Raw genomic sequence first — 22,976 nt, 5'->3', positions numbered from 1 at the left:
GTCAGGCAGCATCCCAGGAGAGAAGGAATGGGTGACGTTTCGGGTCGAGACCCTGCTTCAGTCTGAAGAAGGGTCTCGAATCTAAACGTCACCCATTCCTTCTCTCCTGAGATGCTGCCTGACCCGCTGAGTTACTCCAGCATTTTGTGAAATAAATACCTTCGGTTTGTACCAGCATCTGCAGTTATTTTCTTACACAAATATTCTCTCATGGCACAGCCCCCTGGCACAGCTAACCCCACACATGAACGCGCTTGGCTGTTCTCTGGCCCCTGAAAGAGGATGTCGCAAGATATTCAAGTGTTGGAAGGAAGTGCAGATGCTGGTTTAAACCAAAGGTCGATACAAAAAGCTGGAGTAACTCAGCGGGTCAGGCAGCATCTCTGGAGAGAAGGAATGGGTGACGTTTCGTGTTCGAGACCCTTCTTCACACTGGAGCCTCCTGCACGATATTCAGTTGGATAAACAACTGTTGGGTTGCAGTTCATGGGGTTCGTGGAGGTGAATCCCCAGCACTTTCTCCAAGGCAAAGTGGGTTTGAAAATCAACATTGGTCTTGCCACTGAGTCAGCAACAAAATCCTCACTCACTGTTTGCGCGATCTCGCTGTTCATGGCCTTGCTGGTTCATCCGCCCACTAAAAGCCCACTTCAAAACATGCATCGTCTTTCCGGGGACTGGTTAGCACGCAACAAAAGCTTTTCGCTGGGCCTCTGAGCACGTGACCGTGAACTGAACGAAACTAACCCAAACTAAATTAGCACAGGAAGGAATTTGGCCAAAAATATGAATGATGTGAGCAGTTTTTGAGCGAAAGAGTGATACAGCGTGGAAACAAACCCTTCGGCCCAGCTTGCCCACACCGGCCAACATGTCCCATCTACGCGGGTCCCATTTGCCTGCGTGCGGCCCATCCATATACCAAAACTCTCGTTTATTTGTTTGTTTGTTCCTGAACCACAGCCAAAACGGTGCACGATAGCGCAACAAGTTTAGGCCCACCTTACTCACCGTCGTCCCTTTGGTGCTAATGGAAGAAGTTTCATTGAAATCGGTTATATTTTTAAAGTTATTCACATTTTAAAGTTTAAGCCCATCTCCTAGGGAGGGGGGAGGGAGGGGGAGGGAGGGGGGAGGGGGGGGGATTAGGGGGGGTTGAGGGGGATGGAGTGGGGAGGGGAATGGGGGGAGGGGAATGGGTGGAGGGGAATGGGGGAGGGGAAGGGGGGAGGGGGAGGGAAGGGGGAGGGGAATGGGGGGGAGGGGAAGGGAAGGGGGAGGGGAAGGGAAGGGGTGAAGGGGGGTGGAGGGAGGGGGGGGAGGGAGGGGGAGGAGGGGGAAAAGGGGGGTTGCGGGGGATGGAGTGGGGAGGGGAATGGGGGGAGGGGAAGGGGGTTGGAGGGGGTGGAAGGAGGAGGTGGAGGGAGGGGGAAAAGGGGGTTGCAGGGGATGGAATGGGGGGAGGCGAAAGGGGGGGAGGGGAGGGAGAGGGGAAGGTGGAGGGAGGGGGTGGAAGGAGGGGGTGGAGGAAGGGGGAGGGAGGGAGGGGGGAGAGGGAGGGAGGGAGGGGGAGGGGGAGAGGGGGGTGGAGGGAGGGGATGGAGGGAGGGATAGGGGGAGGGAGGGGGAAGGAGGGAGGGAGGGAGGGAGGGAGGGAGGGAGGGAGGGAGGGAGGGAGGGAGGGAGGGAGGGAGGGAGGGAGGGAGGGAGGGAGGGAGGGAGGGAGGGAGGGAGGGAGGGAGGGAGGGAGGGAGGGAGGGAGGGAGGGAGGGAGGGAGGGAGGGAGGGAGGGAGTTGGGGGGAGAGGGGAGGGGGGAGGAGAGGGAGGGAGGGAGGGAGGGAGGGAGGGAGGGAGGGAGGGAGGGAGGGAGGGAGGGAGGGAGGGAGGGAGGGAGGGAGGGAGGGAGGGAGGGAGGGAGGGAGGGAGGGAGGGAGGGAGGGAGGGAGGGAGGGAGGGAGGGAGGGAGGGAGGGAGTTGGGGGGAGAGGGGAGGGGGGAGGAGAGGGGAGGGAGGGAGGGAGGGAGGGAGGGAGGGAGGGAGGGAGGGAGGGAGGGAGGGAGGGAGGGAGGGAGGGAGGGAGGGAGGGAGGGAGGGAGGGAGGGAGGGAGGGAGGGAGGGAGGGAGGGAGGGAGGGAGGGAGGGAGGGAGGGAGGGAGGGAGGGAGGGAGGGAGGGAGGGAGGGAGGGGGGAGTTGGGGGGAGAGGGGAGGGTGGGAGGAGAGGGTACTGCACCAATGCAGGAGAGGTTTGGGCCCAATGGGTCCACTTGGTTTATTATCCCTCTCAACCCACATCTGAAATAGGGTCTCGGCCCGTAGTGTCACCCACTCCTTCCCTCCACAGATGCTGCCTGACCCGCTGAGTTACTCCGGCACTTTGTGTCCATCTTCGGTGTAAACCAGTATCTGCAGTTCCTTCCTACACTTTCCGTCTAAACCTTTCCTATCCATGTACCCGTCCAAATGTTTTCTAAATCTGGTCCAGGACAAGTTTAAAAGAAGGGGGTACAAGGAACTGCAGGTGCTGGTTTGCAACAAAAAAAAAGACACAAGTGCTGGAGTAGCTCAACAGATATTCCAGCACGTTCAGACTTTTTTTTAAAGGAAGGGTCCTGACCTGAAACATTGCCAATCCATGTCCTCCAGAGATGCTGCCTGACCCGCTGAGTTACTCCAGCTTTTTGATTGATTGATTAATTGCCTCAGATTCCTATAAAATGTTTCCCCCCCTCACCTTAAACCCATGTCCTCTGGTCCTCGATTCCCCGACTCTGGGCAAGAGACTCTGTGCATCCACCCGATCTATTCCTCTCATGATTTTGAACACCTTTGTAAGATCACCCCTCGTCCTCCTGCGCACCAGGGAACAAGAGTCCCAGCCTGCTCAACCTCTCCCTGTAGCTCACACCCTCGAGTCCTGGCAACATCTTTGTAAATCTTCTCCGCACCCATTCCAACTTAACAATATCTTCCTTACAATATGCCCAGAACTCAACACGATACTCTGAATGTGGCACCACCAATTTCTTATACAACGCTTTGGTCCCCATATCTAGTTAAGGATGCGCTGTATTAGGTCCGGGGGGGGGGGGGGGGGGCTGTAGGCCTGGACACTGTAGGCCCGACACTGAGGCCCGGACAGTGTAGGCCCGGACACTGTAGGCCCGAACACTGTAGGCCCGAACACTGTAGGCCCGGACACTGTAGGCCCGACACTGAGGCCCGGACAGTGTAGGCCCGGACACTGTAGGCCCGAACACTGTAGGCCCGGGGGACGCTGTAGGCCCGGACACTGTAGGCCCGGACACTGTAGGCCCGGACACTATAGGCCCGGACACTATAGGCCCGGACACTGTCAGCCCGGACACTGTAGGTGAGAACAGTGTAGGCCCAGAGGCCTACTAGGGAAGTTAAACTAAACTAAATTAAACTGAACTGTTCTAAACTAAACTAAGTTAGACTAAACTAAGCTAAACTGAACTGAACTAAATTGAACTAAAGACAGGCACAAAATGTTGTAGTAACTCAGCTGGACTCTCAGCACTTTGAGTTACTCCAGCATTTTGTGACTGTCTTCGGTGTAAACCAACATCTGCAGTTCCTTTCCGAAGCGAAACTCAAGGAAACTAAATAAACAATGAGGGATGAAGTCTGAGGTTGGAACAATGGCGGCTGCCGTAAGCCCCACAATGATGCAGGGACGGTAATTGCTGGGTCTGTCAGCCTTGCTCCTGGATCTTCTCGTTGCCGCTCGCTGGATGCTGGCAGCCTTCCCGAGGCAGTAATGAGCATGTGGGGCTTTCTGGAATTACTGGTGGTGTGGGCAACCACAGAGCTTCCGCCTCCTGGGACGGTCAGCCACAGCAACCACTCGACCAGGCCGGCCTCAATGGGCATCTGTGACCAGGCAGAGTATAAAAGGACGGCACTAACTCCTGTACCTTCAGACTTACCAGCGCTGTCCAGCACTTGTTGACCAAAGGATTCGGAGAGAGGGAGAGAGAGAGAGAGAGAGAGACAGAGAGAGAGAGAGAGAGAGAGCGAGAGAGATAGAGAGAGAGAGAGATAGAGAGAGAGAGAGATAGAGATAGAGATAGAGATAGAGATAGAGATAGAGATAGAGATAGAGATAGAGAAAGACTGACAGACGGAAGAAGACCATGAAGGTTTTGCTCTTCCTCGCACTCTTGGGTCTACTGACTGCTGGCCACTGTAGACGTGAGTATCTGCTCCTGAAGTACCCTCTGGCCCAGTGTGCCATCGACACGGTGGCGCGGCGGTAGAGTTGCCGCCTTACAGCGCTTGCAGCGCCGGAGACCCGGGTCCCATCCCGACCACGGGCGCTGCCTGTACGGAGTTTGTACGTTCTCCCCCGTGACCCGCGTGGGTTTTCTCCGAGATCTTCGGGATTCCTCCCGCACTCCAAAGACGTGCGGGTTTGTAGGTTAATCGGCTTGGTATAAATGTAAAAATTGTCCCTCGTGTGTGTGGGGCGGTGTTAGTGTGTGCGGGGAACGCCGGTCGGCGCAGGCGCGGTGGGCCGAAAGGGCCTGTTTCCGCGCTGTATCTCTAAACTAAACGAAACTAAACTAAACTAAACAAGGGATGGTGCCATCTGTTCACCAGGTGCCCGGCTTCTACCGGGACCTGCTGAGAGCCTGGACCTTGGTTGCCATCGTCGACCGTGGCCCCACTCCTCCGGCATAGGCCGTGAGAGCGACCGGTCCCCGTCTCGCCGTGCCGGGGAGGCTAGGGCACGTGGAGTACCCGTGGCTGAGCTGAGCAAACCCCTGCTCAGCCGGAGGTACCGGGCAGATCCAGGGGCCAAAATCATTCCCTTGCTCGACCCCCTTCATCTCCTGCTCGGGCCCCTCCTCCACACCCTGCACTTCCGCCATCCGGACACTAAGTGGCATTGCCTTCCGGTCGCGAGGGGCCTCCCCAGTGGGGGTCCCTCTACACAGGGCTCCACCGGGGGCCTGGGGTGGGGTGGGAGGGTGGGGGGGGGCACTGCACCCAGGAGCCCCCTGTTTGCGACCCGTTCCTCTCGCGGTCGGTTCCCAGGCTCGCCGGGGCTGAGGATGTCCCGGTTGGGTTTAGCTCCTGGGCCCGGCCAAGCTGCCCATCCGCGAGTCACGGCGCCAGGCGGAAGAGGCGAGCCGGCTGCCCGCCCCTTTCCCGGGGGTTACGTCCGTCCGCACCCGGGAGGGGTTAGAGAGGGACCGCGCGCTGTCCACGGGCGCCCTGGGGGGTTCCCGGGACCGCTGGGCACCACGGGGGGTGAAATGCATCCTTGACAAGGAGCGTAAGATGGTTGTACAATAGTTTATTCAGTACATTTGTTTGACTTGTGTAATGGTGGTGGGTTTGGTTCTAGACAATAGACAATAGGTGCAGGAGGAGGCCATTCGGCCTTTCGAGCCAGCACCGCCATTCAATGTGATCATGGCTGATCATTCTCAATCAGTACCCCGTTCCTGCCTTCTCCCCATACCCCCTGACTCCGCTATCCTTAAGAGCTCTATCCAGCTCTCTCTTGAATGCATTCAGAGAATTGGCCTCCACTGCCTTCTGAGGCAGAGAATTCCACAGATTCACAACTCTCTGACTGAAAAAGTTTTTCCTCATCTCCGTTCTAACTGGCCTACCCCTTATTCTTAAACTGTGGCCCCTTGTTCTGGACTCTCCTAACATTGGGAACATGTTTCCTGCCTCTAGCATGTCCAACCCCTTAATAATCTTATACGTTTCGATAAGATCTCCTCTCATCCTTCTAAATTCCAGTGTATACAAGCCTAGTCGCTCCAGTCTTTCAACATATGACAGTCCCGCCATTCCGGGAATTAACCTAGTGAACCTACGCTGCACGCCCTCAATAGCAAGAATATCCTTCCTCACATTTGGAGACTAAAACTGCACACAGTACTCCAGGTGCGGTCTGATTTATTTTGTTCACCGGCCCCCTCAACACTGCAGGCCAGTGTCGGGGGGGTTGGGGGGGGGGAGAGGGGGAGGGGGGAAAGGGGGTGACGGGAACTTGGCGGGTCTTAAGAACAAGGCGTTAACCGTGTCTGCAGCCATGCATTCGTGCAAACGCGCCCGTCCCAAGTGGCGCGGCATGCACTGACGTTGGCTGCGTTTAAAACCACACACTGTTTGAATTCGGACTCACAGAGTCACACAGCGCGGAAACAGGCCCTTCGGCCCGTCTTGCCCATGTCGACCAATTAACCCCATCTGCACTAGTATAAGATGATAACTGCAGATGCTGGTACAAATCGAAGGTTTTTATTCACAAAATGCTGGAGTAACTCAGCAGGTCAGGCAGCATCTCAGGAGAGAAGGAATGGGTGACGTTTCGGGTTGAGACCCGTCTTCAGACTGATGTCAGGGGGGCGGGACAAAGGAAGGATATAGGTGGAGACAGGAAGATAGAGGGAGATTTGGGAAGGAGGAGGGGAAGAGAGGGTCAGAGGAACTATCTAAAGTTGGAGAAGTCAATGTTCATACCGCTGGGCTGCAAACTGCCCAGGCGAAATATGAGGTGCTGTTCCTCCAATTTCCGGTGGGCCTCACTATGGCACTGGAGGAGGCCCATGACAGAAAGGTCAGACTGGGAGTGGGAGGGGGAGTTGAAGTGCTCAGCCACCGGGAGATCAGTTTTATTAATGCAGACCAAGCACTAGTCCCACCTGCCTGCGTGTGGCCCACATCCCTCTAAATTCCTGCTCTTTGCTTCCTGTCTGCCAACCGGGAACTCTACTCTCGACCCGAAACGTCACCCAGTCCTTCTCTCCGGAGATGCTGCCTGCCCCGCTGAGTTACTCCGGCATTTTTGCGCCTGTCTCCGGCGTAAACCAGCGCCTGCGGTTCCTTCCTGCGCTGCAGGATCGAACGGAGGTCTCTGGCGCTGTGAGGCAGCAGCTCGACCTGCTGCGCCACCGTGCCGAGGCACAGAGATAGGGTGGTGGATAGAAACTGGGAGAAGAGGAATGGACGGGATTTGAGAGAGGGGATCAGGCGAGTTCATCAGGTCATAAGTGATAGGAGCAGAATTAGGCCATTCGGCCCCTCAAGTCTACTCCGACATTCAATCATGGCTGATCTCTCTCTCCCTCCTAACCCCGTTCTCCTGCCTTCTCCCCATAACCCCTGACACCTGTACTAATCAAGAACCTATCTATCTCTGCCTTAAATATATCCACTGACTTGGCCTCCACGGCCTTCTGTGGCAAACAATTCCACAGATTCACCAAGGGATTCCCCCTTCTTAGTTCTCCGACCAGTCTGACTGTCCCCCCTGATTACATTTTATCTCTGTTTGCTTCCTTGCTGCTTCTCCTGGCTAGCAATGATCTATTCTACGTTTTCTTTGACCCTCGTCCCCTTTGATGTCTTGTTTTCTCACCTTACACTTCCTTATCTCTGTGTGTCTCTCTCACTCCCCTGACTCTCGGCCCGAAGAAGGGTCTCGACCCGGAACGTCACCCGTCCCTGCTCTACAGAAGTCTGGGCCTACAGTGTCCGGGCCTACAGCGCCACCCGGGCCTAATACGGGACTCAGCCTGGCCCGCTGAGTTACCCCGCCATTTTGTGTCTGCCCTCGGTGTCTGCAGTTCCCTCCAGCACGGTGGCGCAGCGGTAGAGTTGCTGCTTTACAGCGAATGCAGCGCCGGAGACTCAGGTTCGATCCTGACTACGGGTGCTGCACTGTAAGGAGTTTGTACGTTCTCCCCGTGACCTGCGCGGGTTTACTCCGAGATCTTCGGTTTCCTCCCACACCCCAAAGACGTACAGGTATGTAGGTTAATTGGCTGGGTAAATGTAAAAATTGTCCCTAGTGGGTGTAGGATAGTGTTAATGTGCGGGGATCGCTGGGCGGCACGGACTTGGTGGGCCGAAAAGGCCTGTTTCCGGCTGTATATATATGATATGATATGATATGAAATGGATGTTCGGAGGAATGAATGGGGACTAGGGTGGGGGGTGGAGGGAGGGAGGGAGGGAGGGAGTCTGGTTTCCTGGCCTCCTGAGTCTTGTGTGCTGAGACCCTGGACTGGAAGTGGACATTGCTGCCCCCTTTGGCTGGTCTGGACACCGAATGACAACTCTTCATTGATGAGGCGGAAGCTTGTAAATTGGTCTTCGTTTGTTGAGCCAACAGAGTGGGCCGAAGGTGGACCGGTCCACTCCGTGAGTCACTGTTTGTTCAGTAATTAGCTCGAGTTATTTGCTCAGACTGTTGAGAGTTTTAGAAAGTTTCCAAGCTCACCCCCACATCTTTACTAGACTTCCCTAGCAAACAGTTGCTGGACAGTCGAGGCGATTTGTGCTTTATCCTTGGCACCTCCCTCCCCCCGGCTCTCTGTAGCCTTCTAAAAACTCCTCCCCCCCCCACCGACGTTTAATCCCCTCCCCACACTGGTCTTCTGTGCTCAGATAATGCTGCCTTTAGTCTTGGTTCTAGTTTTCGAGATACAGCGCGAACAAAACCCATAGAAACGTAGAATCATGGAAAATACGTGCAGGAGGAGGCCGTTTGGCCCTTCGAGCCTGTACGCACTGCCATTCATTGTGATCATGGCTGATCATCCACAATCAGTAACCCGTGCCTGCCTTCTCCCCATATCCCCTGATTCCGCTAGCCCCTAGAGCTCTATCTAACTCTCTTTTAAATTTAGGCCCTTCGGCCCATCGGGTCCGGGCCGACCAGTGATCCCCACACATCAGCACGTGTTTGAGACACTTTACAATTAATCTACAAACCTGCGTGTCTTTGGAGTGTTGGAGGGAACCGGAGCGCCCGGAGAAAGCTCGCGTGGTCACGGGGAGAACTTGGCGATTCTGTTGTCCCACTTGAGGGGTGCACCCCTTGAGGCCTCGACTTGTTATCGCCTGTCTACCCCCTGCCTCGAAACCTCGTCGTTGTAATCTGACTCCTCTCACCTTAATCCTCCGTTCCTCGTGTGATGGAGACCAGAGTTTCCTCGCGCTGCACTGCGGCCCCAGACAGATGCAAACGGGAGACGTTTGTTCAACAGGTCTGAAAAGGAAACCAGAGTGTAAACATCTGCTTCCCATCAGGGCCGGCCTGAACCTTCCCACGATGCTCTTGCAAGGGAGAAAACCTCAAGACGTGACGTAGCGAATCCCACTCAGTTCACCGAGATCGATCAGTCCAAGGAGAGGGTGGACGAGGGTTGCCAACTGTCCCGTATTAGCCGGGACATCCCGTATTTTGGGCTAAATTAGTTTGTCCCGTATGGGACCGCCCTTGTCCCATATTAGGCCCGGATGGCGCTGTAGGCCCAGACACTGTAGCCCCGTTCACTGTAGGCCTGGACACTGTAGGCCAGGACACTGTTGGACCGGACACTGTAGGCCCGGACACTGTAGCCCCAGACACTATAGGCCCGAACACTGTAGGCCAGGACACTGTAGCCCCGTTCACTGTAGGCCTGGACACTGTAGGCCAGGACACTGTTGGCCCGGACACTGTAGGCCCGGACACTGTAGCCCCAGACACTATAGGCCCGGACACTGTAGGCCAGGACACTGTAGCCCCGTTCACTGTAGGCCTGGACACTGTAGGCCAGGACACTGTTGGCCCGGACACTGTAGGCCCGGACACTGTAGCCCCAGACACTATAGGCCCAGACACTGTAGGCCAGGACACTGTAGCCCCGGACACTGTAGGCCCAGACACTGTAGGCCCAGTCACTGTATGCCCGGTCACTGTAGGCCCGGACACTGTAGGCCCGGTCACTGTAGGCCCGGACACTGTAAGACCGGACACTGTAGGCCAGGACACTGTAGGCCCGGATACTGTAGGCCCGGTCACTGTAGGCCCGGTCACTGTAGGCCAGGACACTGTAAGACCGGACACTGTAGGCCCGGGCACTGTAGGCCCGGTCACTGTAGGCCCGGTCACTGTAGGCCAGGACACTGTAAGACCGGACACTGTAGGCCAGGACACTGTAGGTCCGGACACTGTAGGCCCGGTCACTGTAGGCCCGGACACTGTAAGACCGGACACTGTAGGCCCGGGCACTGTAGGCCCGGTCACTGTAGGCCCGGACACTGTAAGACCGGACACTGTAGGCCAGGACACTGTAGGCCCGGATACTGTAGATCCGGACACTGTAGGCCCGGACACTGTAGGCCCGGACACTGTAGGCCCGGACACTGTAAGACCGGACACTGTAGGCCAGGACACTGTAGGCCCGGATACTGTAGATCCGGACACTGTAGGCCCGGACACTGTAGGCCCGGACAGTGTAGCCTAGGGGCCGCTGTAGTGCCGGACAGTGTAGGCCCGGAGGCCCGGGCGCTGCCTAACGGAGGTTTCTTAGTAACCCGCTTCCCGGCACAGCCGGCTGCCATTGGTGGAGCGGGAGCACGTGACCGCTGGCTGGGTGAGGTCACGTGGGACGCGGGGCGGTGATGTCACCCTTTGTCCCTTATTTGGGAGTGAGGAAGTTGGCAACCCTGAGGTGGACACACCATAGCCTTAAACATAGAGCATAGAACAGTACAGCACAAAAACAGACCATTCAGCCCACAATGTCTGTGCCGAACATAATTACAAGGCCATCTTTACTTTAGACGTTAGACTTTAGAGATACAGTGCGGAAACAGGCCCTTCGGCCCACCGGGTCCATGCCAACCTTTGATCATCCGTACACCAGTTCTATGTTATCCCACTTTCCCACCCACTCCCTGCACACCAGGGGGAATTTTACAGAGGGCCAAGTAACTTACAAACCCGCACGTCTTTGGGATGTGGGAGGAAACCAGTGCGCCCGGAGAAAACCCGCACGGCCACAAGGGGGGCGTGCAAACTCCGTACAGACAGTTAGGTGGCGCAGCGGTAGAGTTGCTGCCTCACAGCGCCAAGGACTCGGGTTCAATCCTGACTAAGGGTGCTGTCTGTATGAAGTTTGCACGCTCTCCCCGTGATCCCGAGGGTTTTCTCCGGGTGCTCCGGTTTCCTCCCACACTCCAAAAACTCGCAGGTTTGTTGGTTAATTGTCTTCGGTAAAACTTTTTTTAATTGTCCCGTGTGTGTGTGTGTGTGTGTGTGTGTGTGTGTGTGTGTGTGTGTGTGTGTGTGTGTGTGTGTGTGTGTGTGTGTGTGTGTGTGTGTGTGTGTGTGTGTGTAGAATAGTGTCGGTGCGCAGGGATTGCTGGGAGTAAACCGGAGAAAACTCGCGCAGGTCAAGGGGAGAACGTACAAACTCTGTAGGAGAAAAACTGCAGATGCTGGTTTAAATCGAAGGTAGACACAAAATGCTGGAGTAACTCAGCGGGTCAGGCAGCATCTCGGGAGAGAAGGAATGGGTGACGTTTCGGGTCGAGACCCCGATTCCTTCTCTCGTCACCCATTCCTTCTCTCCTGAGATGCTGCCTGACCCGCTGAGTTACTCCAGCGTTTTGTGTCTACCTTCGGTATAAACTTTGTACAGACAAGCACCCCCTGGTCAGGATCGAACCCGGGTCCCTGGCGCTGTGAGGCGGCAGCTCTACCCGTTGCGCCACCGCACGTACCAAAGATACTAGAGGAGCAAGATAGACCACTCTGTTTAAATCGCCTCTACTGAAGTGTAGTACGCAAAGGAACGGAACGTCCGCCATTTTAGTAAGCAAACCCCGCCTCTCGCAGTGTAATCAGTGTTGTGGGGGAACAGTATGTGTGATGATACCATTAAAATGCAGAATATATCTCATCTATCAATTCACAGATTTTTGTTATTTTTCTTATTTAATGTTTCTGCAAGTTTCTGCCTACTAAAATGGCCGCCGTGACGCGCTTCGGTTTTTAGGGTCGAGTGGTCCATCTTGCTCCTCTAGTATCTTTGGCGCGTGCCCTGATGTTGCCCCGCTCCCCGTCTAACCCACGCTCTCCCCCGTGTGATTGCAGACATCGGGCACGCCCTGGCGCGGCGCAGTGCGGGCAGCGACAGCGGTGAATGGAACGGGCACGGCAGTGACAGCGGCGACAGCAACGGGCACGGCTACGGCGACAGATACGGCTACGGCAACGGCCGCGGCAACGGCTACGGCAACGGCTACGGCAACGGCTACGGAAACGGGTACGGTGATGCCAGCAGTGACAGTGGGGACACCGACAGTGCCGACAGTGCGGACAGTGCCGACAGTCACAGTGACGGTGAGTGCCCGCATTCTCCCCTGGCGCATCGCCGTCTTCAGCCAGAGGACGATGGTTTTATTTTTTTTGTGCAGGAGGAGGCCACTCGGCCCTTCGAGCCAGCACCGCCATTCAATGCGATCACGGCTGATCATTCTCAATCAGTACCCCGTTCCTGCCTTCTCCCCATACCCTCTGACTCCGCTATCCTTCACAGCTCTATCTAGCTCTCTCTTGAATGCATTCAGAGAATTGGCCTCCACTGCCTTCTGAGGCGGAGAATTCCACAGATTCACAACTCTCGGACTGAAATCCCTGGGATCGTTCGCGTAGGACCTCCTCCAGACCCTCTCCAGCGCCAGCCCACCCTTCCTCAGATGCGGGGCCCAAAACTGCTCGCACTGTTCCAAAGGCGGCCTGACTAGTGCCTCTGGAGAGCCTTGGTGTTACGTCCCTGTTTCTTTGCGTTCTCCATCCTCTCAGAATAAATCTTAACTCTTTAAAGCACCGATCGCTGGAAGAAGCCAATTCTCAGCCCCCTCCATTAGACCAGACCCCAATGAGGAAGCCTGGGGCGCCATCTTGAAATTTCTCCATGTTCTCTGGAGATGAAAGAACGGGTCAACTGGGCTTTGTATTCACTGGAATTTAAAAGGATGAGAGGGGATCTTATAAAAACATGTAAAATTTTCAAAGGATTGGACAGGCTAGATGCAGGAAAAATGTTCCTGATGTTGGAGGGAGTCCAGAACCAGGGGTCACACTTTAAGAATAAAGGGTCAGCCATTTAGGACTAAGATGAGGAAAAACTTTTTCACCCAGAGAGTTGTGGAATTCTCTGCCACAGAAGGCAGTGGAGGCCAATTCACTGGATGTTTTCAAGAGGGAGTTAGATTTAGCTCTTCGGGCTAACGGAATCAAAGGATATAGGGAAAAAGCAGGAACGGGGTACTGATTGTGGATGATCAGCCATGATCATATTGAATGGCGGTGCTGGATCGAAGGGCAGAATGGCCTCTTCCTGCACCTGTTTTTTTGGTCTATGTTTTCCTGGGCCCGCCGGGTTTCTCCGACACTCCGTGCCTTTCCCCCAGCCCACGGGGACCGCGATGGCGGCTCCCGTCTCAACGCCACGCGCTCTTCTATTTCAGAGGCTAACGGGAACGGGCGCGGCGCAGGAGACCGCAACGGGAACGGGAACGGGAATGGGAACGCCGTTGAGACCGGCCACGGGAACGGAGACTGGAACGGCAACGGCAACGGGAACGACAACGGGAACGACAACGGCAACGGCAACGGGAACGGGAACGACAATGGGAATGGGAATGGGAACGGAGACTGGAATGGCAATGGCAATGGGCAAGACAATGGGATCGGACCGGACAACGGAGATGGGAATGGGCACGGAAACGGGATCGACAATGGAGACGGCTATGGAGCCGGGAATGGCGACGGGAATGGCGACGGGAATGGCGAAGGGAATGGCGACGGGAATGGAGGTACGTGATTTTGATCCCTTTGCTCCGGTCTTCGTGTTCACATGTTCTAAGAGTAGAATAAGGCCATTCGGCCCATCAAGTCTACTCCGCCATTCAATCACGGCCGATCTATCTCTCCCTCCCATCCCCATTCTCCTGCCTTCTCCCCATAACCCCTGACACCCGCACTAATCAAGGATCTATCTATCTCTGCCGTAAAAAAATCACGGGGAGAAGGCAGGACGATGGGGTTGAGAGGGAAAGAGAGATCAGTCGTGATTGAATGGCGGAGTAGACTTTAGTTTAGAGATAGAGCGCCGAAAGAGGTCCTTCGGCCCATCGAGTCCACGCCGACCAGCGACCCCCTACACACACACACTAAGAACAATTCACAATTTTACCAAGCCAATTAACCTACAAACCCGCACGTCTTTGGAGCGTGGGAGGAAACCGAAGCACACGGAGAAAACCCACGCAGGTCACGGGGAGAACGTGCAAACTCCGTGCAGGCAGCGCCCGTAGTCAGGATCGAACCAGGGTCCCTGGCGCTGTGAGGCAGCAACTCTACCGCTGCGCCACCGTGCCGCCCTCGAGAGGCAGAATGGCCTCATTCTGCCCCTAGAAGTTATGAACTAAATGGACTAATTTCGAATATGTAAAACAAACAAAAAGTTAAAAACAAAACAAAACAACAATAAAATGAAATGAACGATAAACCGATACACGACTCAACGAAAAAAATCTCATGATCACAAATTAAATCTTACATGTTCGAAAAGGAGCAGGAGGAAGTATACACTTATTTATTCCTACCCCTTCTCAGCACACACACACACACACGCACACGCACACACACACACACACGCACACACACACACACACGCACACACACACACACACACACACACACACACACACACACACACACACACACACACACACACACGCACACACACGCACACACACGCACACACACGCACACACGCACACGCACGCACACGCACACACACGCACACACACGCACACACACACACACACACACACACACACACACACACGCACACACACGCACACACACGCACACACACACACACGCACACACACGCACACACACACACACGCACACACACGCACACACACGCACGCACGCACACACACACACACACACACACACACAAACATATATATATAGATGTACACACACATACACACACACACACACACACACACACACACACACACATATATATTGAATACTCAGGAAGACATTCAGGAAAGGTTCTTAACATGAGGGATTCTCTGACAAAGATGAAGATAGTTTAGTTTAGAGATCCAGCGGGGAAACCGGCCCTTTGTCCCGCCGTTTCCGTGCCGACCAGTGATCCCCCCGTACAGTAGCCGGGGACCCAGCTCCGGGCTGCCGTTTGGAAGCTCACACACTGTCGACGTGCGTTCCATCGGCACAGAGCTGTTTCACACCAGATCTATACTCGCTGAGCGTCTCATGGTCCACAAACCAAATCTGAATTGTGTTCTTTAATATTCCAGGAGCTGCACAGGTAGATTCCAGTGTCTCCAGTGATTCCAGTGATTCCAGTGACTCCAGTGATTCCAGTGACTCCAGTGGTTCTAGTGATTCCAGCGACTCAAGTGAAAGCAGTGACTCCAGTGATTCCAGTGACTCCAGCGATTCCAGCGACTCCAGTGAAAGCAGTGACTCCAGTGATTCCAGTGACTCCAGCGATTCCAGCGACAGCAGTGACTCCAGCGACAGCAGTGACTCCAGCAGTTCAAATGATTCTAGTGATTCCAGTGACAGCAGCGATTCCAGTGACTCCAGTGATTCCAGTAACTCCAGCGGATCCAGCGACTCCAGTGACAGCAGTGACTCTGATGACTCCAGTGACTCCAGTGATTCAGGAGACTCCAGTGATAGCAGTGACTCCAGTGATAGCAGCGACTCTGATGACTCCAGCGACTCCAGTGATTCAGGAGACTCCAGTGATAGCAGTGACTCCAGTGATAGCAGTGACTCCAGTGATAGCAGTGATTCGAGTGACTCCAGTGACTCCAGTGATAGCAGTGACTCCAGTGACTCCAGTGATAGCAGTGACTCCAGTGATTCAGGAGACTCGGGTGACAGTGGTGATTCCAGTGATAGCAGTGACTCCAGTGACTCCAGTGATTCAGGAGACTCTAGTGACAGCAGTGATTCCAGTGATAGCAGTGACTCCAGTGATTCAGGAGACTCTAGTGACAGTAGTGACTCTAGTGATAGCAGCAATTCCAGTGACTCTAGTGACAGCAGTGATTCTAGTGACTCCAGTGACAGCAAAGACTCCAGTAGTTCCAGTGACTCCAGTGACAGCAAAGACTCCAGTAGTTCCAGTGACTCCAGTGACAGCAAAGACTCCAGTAGTTCCAGTGACTCCAGTGACAGCAAAGACTCCAGTAGTTCCAGTGACTCCAGTGACAGCAAAGACTCCAGTAGTTCCAGTGACTCCAGTGACAGCAAAGATTCCAGTGGTTCTAGTGACTCCAGTGATTCTAGTGACTCCAGTAGTTCCAGTGACTCCAGTGGTTCTGATGACAGCAGTGATTCCAGTGATAGCAAAGATTCAAGTGATTCTGGTGATTCGAGTGAAAGCAGTGAATCAAATGACTCTAGTGACTCTAGTGGATCCAGTGACTCCAGTGACTCCAGTGATTCCAGTGACTCCAGTGACTCCAGTGGATCCAGCGGCAGTAGTAATTCAGGTATAGTACTATTTTCTATTTTTTTACATTGATTTTATAATTGGACAAATGTAAAGCAATACAGGAGCCGTACAGCACAGAAACAGGCCCTTTGGCCAATGCCTGCGTTTGACCCATATCCCTTTAAACCTTTCCTACCCATGTTCCAAATATCTTTTAAATATTGTTCTAGCAGCAGCCTCAACTACCTCCTCTGGCAGCTCGTTCCATACACCCACCACCCTCCGTGTGGAAAAGTTGCCCTTCAAGTTCCCATTAAATCTTTCTCCACTCACCTTAAAGCTCTGTCCTCTGGTTGTTGATTCCCCTACTCTGGACAAAGGACTCTGTGCATTCACGGAGAGGATGGGTTTAGAGGGATATGCGGGCAGGTGGGACAGGTATGGATGGGGCAACTTGGTCAGCATGGGCAAGTAGAGCCGAAGGGCCTGTTTCCGTGCTCTATGACACTACGGTCTTAACTCTATGGACTCAACACTTTGTGGACTCAGAAACACAACAGCTGCCTGACCCCATCACACACCGAACACTGAATTCATCATGGAAACAGTCCCTGGGTGGTGCAGCGGTAGAGTTGCTGCCTCACAGCGCCAGAGACCCGGGTTTGATCCTGACTACGGGCGCCGTCTGTACGGAGTTTGTACGTTCACCCCGTGACCTGCGTGGGTTTTCTCCGGGTGCTCCGGTTTCCTCCCACATTCCAAAGACGTGCAAGTTTGTAGGTTAATTGGCTTCTGTATAAATGTAAATTGTCCTTAGTGTGTGTAGGATAGTGTTAATAGACAATAGACAATAGACAATAGGTGCAGGAGGAGGCCATTCGGCCCTTCGAGCCAGCACCGCCATTCAATGTGATCATGGCTGATCATTCTCAATCAGTACTCTCTCCCCATACCCCCTGACTCCGCTATCCTTAAGAGCTCTATCTAGCTCTCTCTTGAATGCATTCAGAGAATTGGCCTCCACTGCCTTCTGAGGCAGGGAATTCCACAGATTCACAACTCTCTGACTGAAAAAGTTTTTCCTCAACTCCGTTCTAAATGGCCTACCCCTTATTCTTAAACTGTGTTAATGTGCAGGGATCGCTGGTCGTCGCGGACCCGGTGGGCCGAAGGGCCTGTTTCCGCGCTATAAGCCTAAAAAACTGAAGGCATGGAAAAGCAGGCCATTCTGCCCCCTTTATGCCTATGCCAGCTCATAGGGTTTGCACGGACTCGATGGGCCAAAGGGCCTGATTCAGCTTCCTTCTGAAAAGGGCAAATGGTCCCTCGTGTGTGTAGGGTAGTGCTAGTGCACGTGGTGATCGCTGGTCGGCACGGACTCAGTGGGCCGAAGGGCCTGTTTCCGTGCTGTATCTCTAAACGAAACTAACCTGCACTCAGATGGTACAGCACAGAAACAGGCCCTTCGGCCCACAATGTCTCTGCCACGTTAAACTAATCTCCCCCCCTGCACGTGATCCATATCGAAGATAAGATACAGTAAGCTCGAGTTAACTCAGCGGGACGGGCAGCATCTCTGGAGACCAGGAACAGGTCGAGACCCTTCTTCGGACTGAGAGTCGGGGGGAGAGGGAGGCACAGAGATAAGGAAGGAGAAGGTGTGAGAAGGAGACATCAAGGGGGATGGGATCAAGACAAAGGCAGAGCAGAACATTGTTAGCTGGGGAAGGTGACAACTAGAGTTGACAACTTCCCCGCTCCCAAATGTGAGACAAGGTGACGTCACCCTCTGTCCCTTATTTTGGAGCGAGGAAGTTGGCAACCACTACTAAACACGGGACTAGGGCGGTCCCGTGACGGACGGGACAAACTAATTTCGCCCGAAATACGGGATGTCCCGGCTAATACGGGACAGTTGGCGACCCCTCGCGATAACGAGGCGTGCAAAGATAAAATCTAAACTAGGAGGACAGTCAGACTGGTCGGAGAACTGAGCTCATTCCTTCATAGGTTAACACCGTGACGTGTTCGGCAAGATTGGGAAAGGTTATAGACAATAGACAATAGGTGCAGGATGGAGGCCATTCAACCCTTCGAGCCAGCACCGCCATTCAATGTGATCATGGCTGATCATTCTCAATCAGTACCCCGTTCCTGCCTTCTCCCCATACCCCCTGACTCCGCTATCCTTAAGAGCTCTATCTAGCTCTCTCTTGAATGCATCCAGGGAATTGGCCTCCACTGCCTTCTGAGGCAGAGAATTCCACAGATTTACAACTCTCTGACTGAAAAGGTTTTTCCTCGTCTCCGTTCTAAATGGCCTACCCCTTATTCTTAAACTGTGGCCCCTGGTTCTGGACTCCCCCAACATTGGGAACATGTTTCCTGCCTCTAACGTGTCCAACCCCTTAATAATCTTATATGTTTCGATAAGATCCCCTCTCATCCTTCTAAATTCCAGCCTAGTCGCTCCAGTCTTTCAACATACGACATTCTTAAACCGTGGCCGCTGGTTCTGGACTCCCCCAACATTGGGAACATGTTTCCTGCCTCTAACGTGTCCAATCCCTAAATAATCTTATATGTTCGATAAGGGATGAGGTTGCTCCGTGATGGTCTTGCACTGCTCTCAGTAATTCATGGGGAAGTCTGAGTGGAACAGGAGATCGCGTCCGACATGGGTTCACGTTACGAGGCAGTGGAGAGGGTGGGGGGAGATTTAGATTTTCCCGTCGGTCGCCCTGCGCCAACTAATAGCCCGGCCCCCCTCACCTCTGCCCCCCCCCCCCCGCCTCCCCACCAACTCTGCCAAGCCCACCCAACCCTCCCTGCCCACGGGATCTCAACAAGGAATACGACATCGTTTAGAGTTTAGAGATACAGCGCGGAAACAGGCCCTTTCGGCCCACCGGGTACGCGCCGACCAGCGATCTCCACGCACTAACACTATCCTACACACACACACACACACACACACACACACACACACACACACACACACACACACACACACACACACACACACACACACACACACACACACACACACACACACACACACACACACACACACACACACACACATAAACACACACACACACATACACACTAGGGACAATTTTTACATTTACCAAGCCGATTCACACGCACACCTGCACGTCTTTGGAGTGTGGGAGGAAACCGAAGATCTCGGAGAAAACCCACGCAGGTCACGGGAAGAGCGTGCAAACTCCGTACAGACGGCGCCCGTAGTCGGGATCAAACCCGGGTCTCCGGCGCTGCATTCGCTGTAAGGCGGCAACTCTACCGCTGCGCCCATAGTACATTTAGTTACAAGCATATAAGAATATTCTTATGTATTTAAGAATAATAATCATTATCAGAACAAATGGAATAATTATTTGCATTATAAGTATATACTAATATATTCTTATAAGTATATAAGAATAATATATAAGAATATTAGTTAAGAAAATTTATTTTCGGTGAAAATTAAGGATTGTTATCGAGTTGTATTTGACATTTAAGAATACTTATTTAGATAATTGGGTGATTTTTATATTACGGTGTTGGGTTGGTTTGGTATCGTTTTGTGTTGTATATATTAATCTTGCAATAGTTGATTACATTTACTTCTGTAAAAATATATATAAATCCCACTCAACCCTGACTTGCTGCCCAAAACCACTAACACGGGCTGGGCCAAAACCAACAGGGGGAGCAGCTAAGATTGAACCAGGGCCTCTCTGCCTGGCCAACTGTCCCGTATTAGACAGGACATCCCATAATTTGGGCTAAATTTGTTTGTCCTGTACGGGACCGCCCTTGTCCCGTATTAGGCTAGGGGAGCGCTGTAGGCCCGGACGCTGTAGGCCCGGACACTGTAGGCCCGGACACTGTAGGCCCGGACGCTGTAGGCCCGGACACTGTAGGCCCGGATACTGTAGGCCCAGACGCTGTAGGCCCGGACGCTGTAGGCCCCGACGCTGTAGGCTCGGACACTGTAGGCCCGGACGCTGTAGGCCCTGACACTGTAGGCCCGGACGCTGTAGGCCCAGACGCTGTAGGCCCGGACACTGTAGGCCCGGACACTATAGGCCCGAGCACTGCAGGCCCGGGGCCCGCTGTTTTCTCCGGGATCTTCGGTTTTTCCGCCCACGCTCCAAAGGCGCGCGGGCTTGTAGGCTTGCAGGTGCGGAGAAATATGAGGCGCTGTTCCTCCGATTTGCGTTGGGCCTCCCTCTGACAGCGGAATGTCCCGGAACAACACCATTAGGCCCTGTGCGCAGGGGGGAGAGGGTAGAGCTGAGGATGCCTCCGGGTCTCACCGACCCGTGAACGTGACGCTTCACCGCCTGATCGCCTGGGTTCACCGGGGGGTAGATCGCCCGGCGCGGGGGGAGCTGAGATCCCCCCCCCCCCTGATGCGGGAGCTCGATCGCCCCGATGCGGAGGGCCCGACCGCCGGCTACGGGAGCCAAGATCGTCCCGTCAACGGAAGTCCCGAGGCCCCCGACCGCGGGAGAACGAAGGAGGGAAGAGATTGAACTTTCTTTCGCCTTCCATCACAGTGAGGAATGTGGAGGAGTCACTGTGGGGGACGTTCATGTTAACATGTATTTTGTGTGTGTCCTGTTGCTTTTTATTATTACGACGGTACGGCAGTAATGACATTCCTCGTATGTTGTAAAACACACTCGGCTAATAAAGTATGGTTGTGATTGTGATTATGATCAGTCTGAAGAAGGGTCTTGACCCGAAACGTCACCCATTCCTTCTCCTCCCGAGATGCTGCCTGACCTGCTGAGTTACTCCAGCATTTTGTGTCATTGATGAGTCTGAAGAAGGGTCTTGACCCGAAACGTCACCCATTCCTTCGCCCCGAAACGTCACCCATTCCTTCTGTCCTAGACGCTGCCTGACCCGCTGAGTTACTCCAGCATTTTGTGTCTACCTTCGATTTGTACCAGCATCTGCAGTTAGTTTCCTTGCACGCTGAGTTACTCCAGCACTTTGCGACTGCCTTCGATTTAAACCAGCATCTGCAGTTCTATCCTACAAGTTATGGAGTAAACTACCACAGACAAAGGCCTGTTCTTATTTTGTTGTTTTTAAATCAGTGCCTTTGGCTTCTCTCTCCCTGATTACAAGGCAGAGCGAGATTTAAACCAGTGTGGCGGATCAGGCCACTCCTTGGGTCAGCCCCCTCGTTACGTGACGGACAGGCGAAAGGGGTTAAAAGCGAGACCAAGGGAAGGCGTATCTTATCCCTAGGAGAACTACGCTGTGGGCAGGAGCTCACAGCCTAATAAAAGAATCTTACTAAACACTGCCTGGCGTCTTGCCTTTTCTCTGGCCTCCGCCAGGCCACTACACCAGCATATTTTTTTCCTACTATGATTATGATTGTGATTATGATTAACACTGGTTTTCCTTCCTTTTTCAGGTAAAGAGACGAAGGGTGAACAGTCGGTCGTCAAGAATTGAGGGGAGGTGTCCGTCCGAGATGCCTGTGGGGCCTTGTGTCTCTGCAGCTCCTGTGTGCAATGGACAATAGCCATCAGTCGCCGTGCCGACTAGAGGCCTTCATCCTTCGCTTCATGTTCTGTCCGTCGCACTTCCCCGCCCTCAGTGTGGTTCTTCAATCTGTGTGTCAAATGCAATAAAGCAATGTTCTGTGAGCCGTTCTGTGGTCCTCGTAGACTTTCAGAGGGACCCTGCGTCCCCCTCCACCCTCCATCCTCCGCCCCCCCACCCCGCCCCCGATCTCCGGTCAAGGGCCATCGCGCGGCAGAACAGGCCCTTCAGCCCATCGGGTCCGCGCCAGCGGCAGTGTTGCCGCCTCACAGCGAATGCAGCGCCGGGTTCCATCCCGACTACGGGCGCCGTCTGTACGGAGTTTGCACGTTCTCCCCGCGACCTGCGTGCGTTTTCTCCGAGATAGACAATAGACAATAGGTGCAGGAGGAGGCCATTCGGCCCTTCGAGCCAGCACCGCCATTCAATGTGATCATGGCTGATCATTCTCAATCAGTACCCCGTTCCTGCCTTCTCCCCATACCCCCTGACTCCGCTATCCTTAAGAGCTCTATCTAGCTCTCTCTTGAATGCATTCAGAGAATTGGCCTCCACTGCCTTCTGAGGCAGAGAATTCCACAGATTTACAACTCTCTGACTGAAAAAGTTTTTCCTCATCCCCGTTCTAAATGGCCTACCCCTTATTCTTAAACTGTGGCCCCTGGTTCTGGACTCCCCCAACATTGGGAACATGTTTCCTGCCTCTAACGTGTCCAACCCCTTAATAATTCTTATACGTTTCGATAAGATCTTCGGTTTCCTCCCACACTCCAAAGACGTGCAGGTTTGTAGGTTAATCGGCTGGGTAAATGATTGTCCCTGGTGGGTGTAGGATGGTGTTAGTGTGCGGGGATCGCTGGTCGGCGCGGACCCGGTGGGCCGAAAGGGCCTGTTTCCGCGCTGTATCTCCGAACTAAACTAAACTAAACTAAAATCATGGCTGATCTCACTTTCTCTCCCCCATCACCTTTGACGCCCTTAGAAGGATCCTTAGACTTTGAAGATACAGCACCGCCACAGGCCCTTCGGCCCATCGGGTCCGCGCCAACCAGCGATCACTAGCACTATCCCACGC

At 53.9% G+C, this 22,976-nt stretch overlaps 1 protein-coding gene across 1 annotated transcript; it reads left to right on the top strand.

Moving 5' to 3' along the window:
* Positions 1 to 4,159: 4,159 nt before the first annotated feature.
* On the top strand, positions 4,160 to 21,811 carry LOC144611385 (uncharacterized). Its single transcript, XM_078430456.1, has 5 exons — positions 4,160 to 4,217; positions 11,920 to 12,168; positions 13,242 to 13,646; positions 15,174 to 16,382; positions 21,771 to 21,811. The coding sequence occupies exons 1-5, from the start codon at positions 4,160 to 4,162 to the stop codon at positions 21,809 to 21,811; spliced, it is 1,962 nt and encodes a 653-aa protein (XP_078286582.1).
* Positions 21,812 to 22,976: the final 1,165 nt, after the last annotated feature.

Source organism: Rhinoraja longicauda, chromosome 40, assembly GCF_053455715.1.
Source record: "Rhinoraja longicauda isolate Sanriku21f chromosome 40, sRhiLon1.1, whole genome shotgun sequence".
NCBI lineage: Eukaryota > Metazoa > Chordata > Chondrichthyes > Rajiformes > Arhynchobatidae > Rhinoraja > Rhinoraja longicauda.
This window is presented reverse-complemented; position numbering and strand designations above follow the sequence as displayed.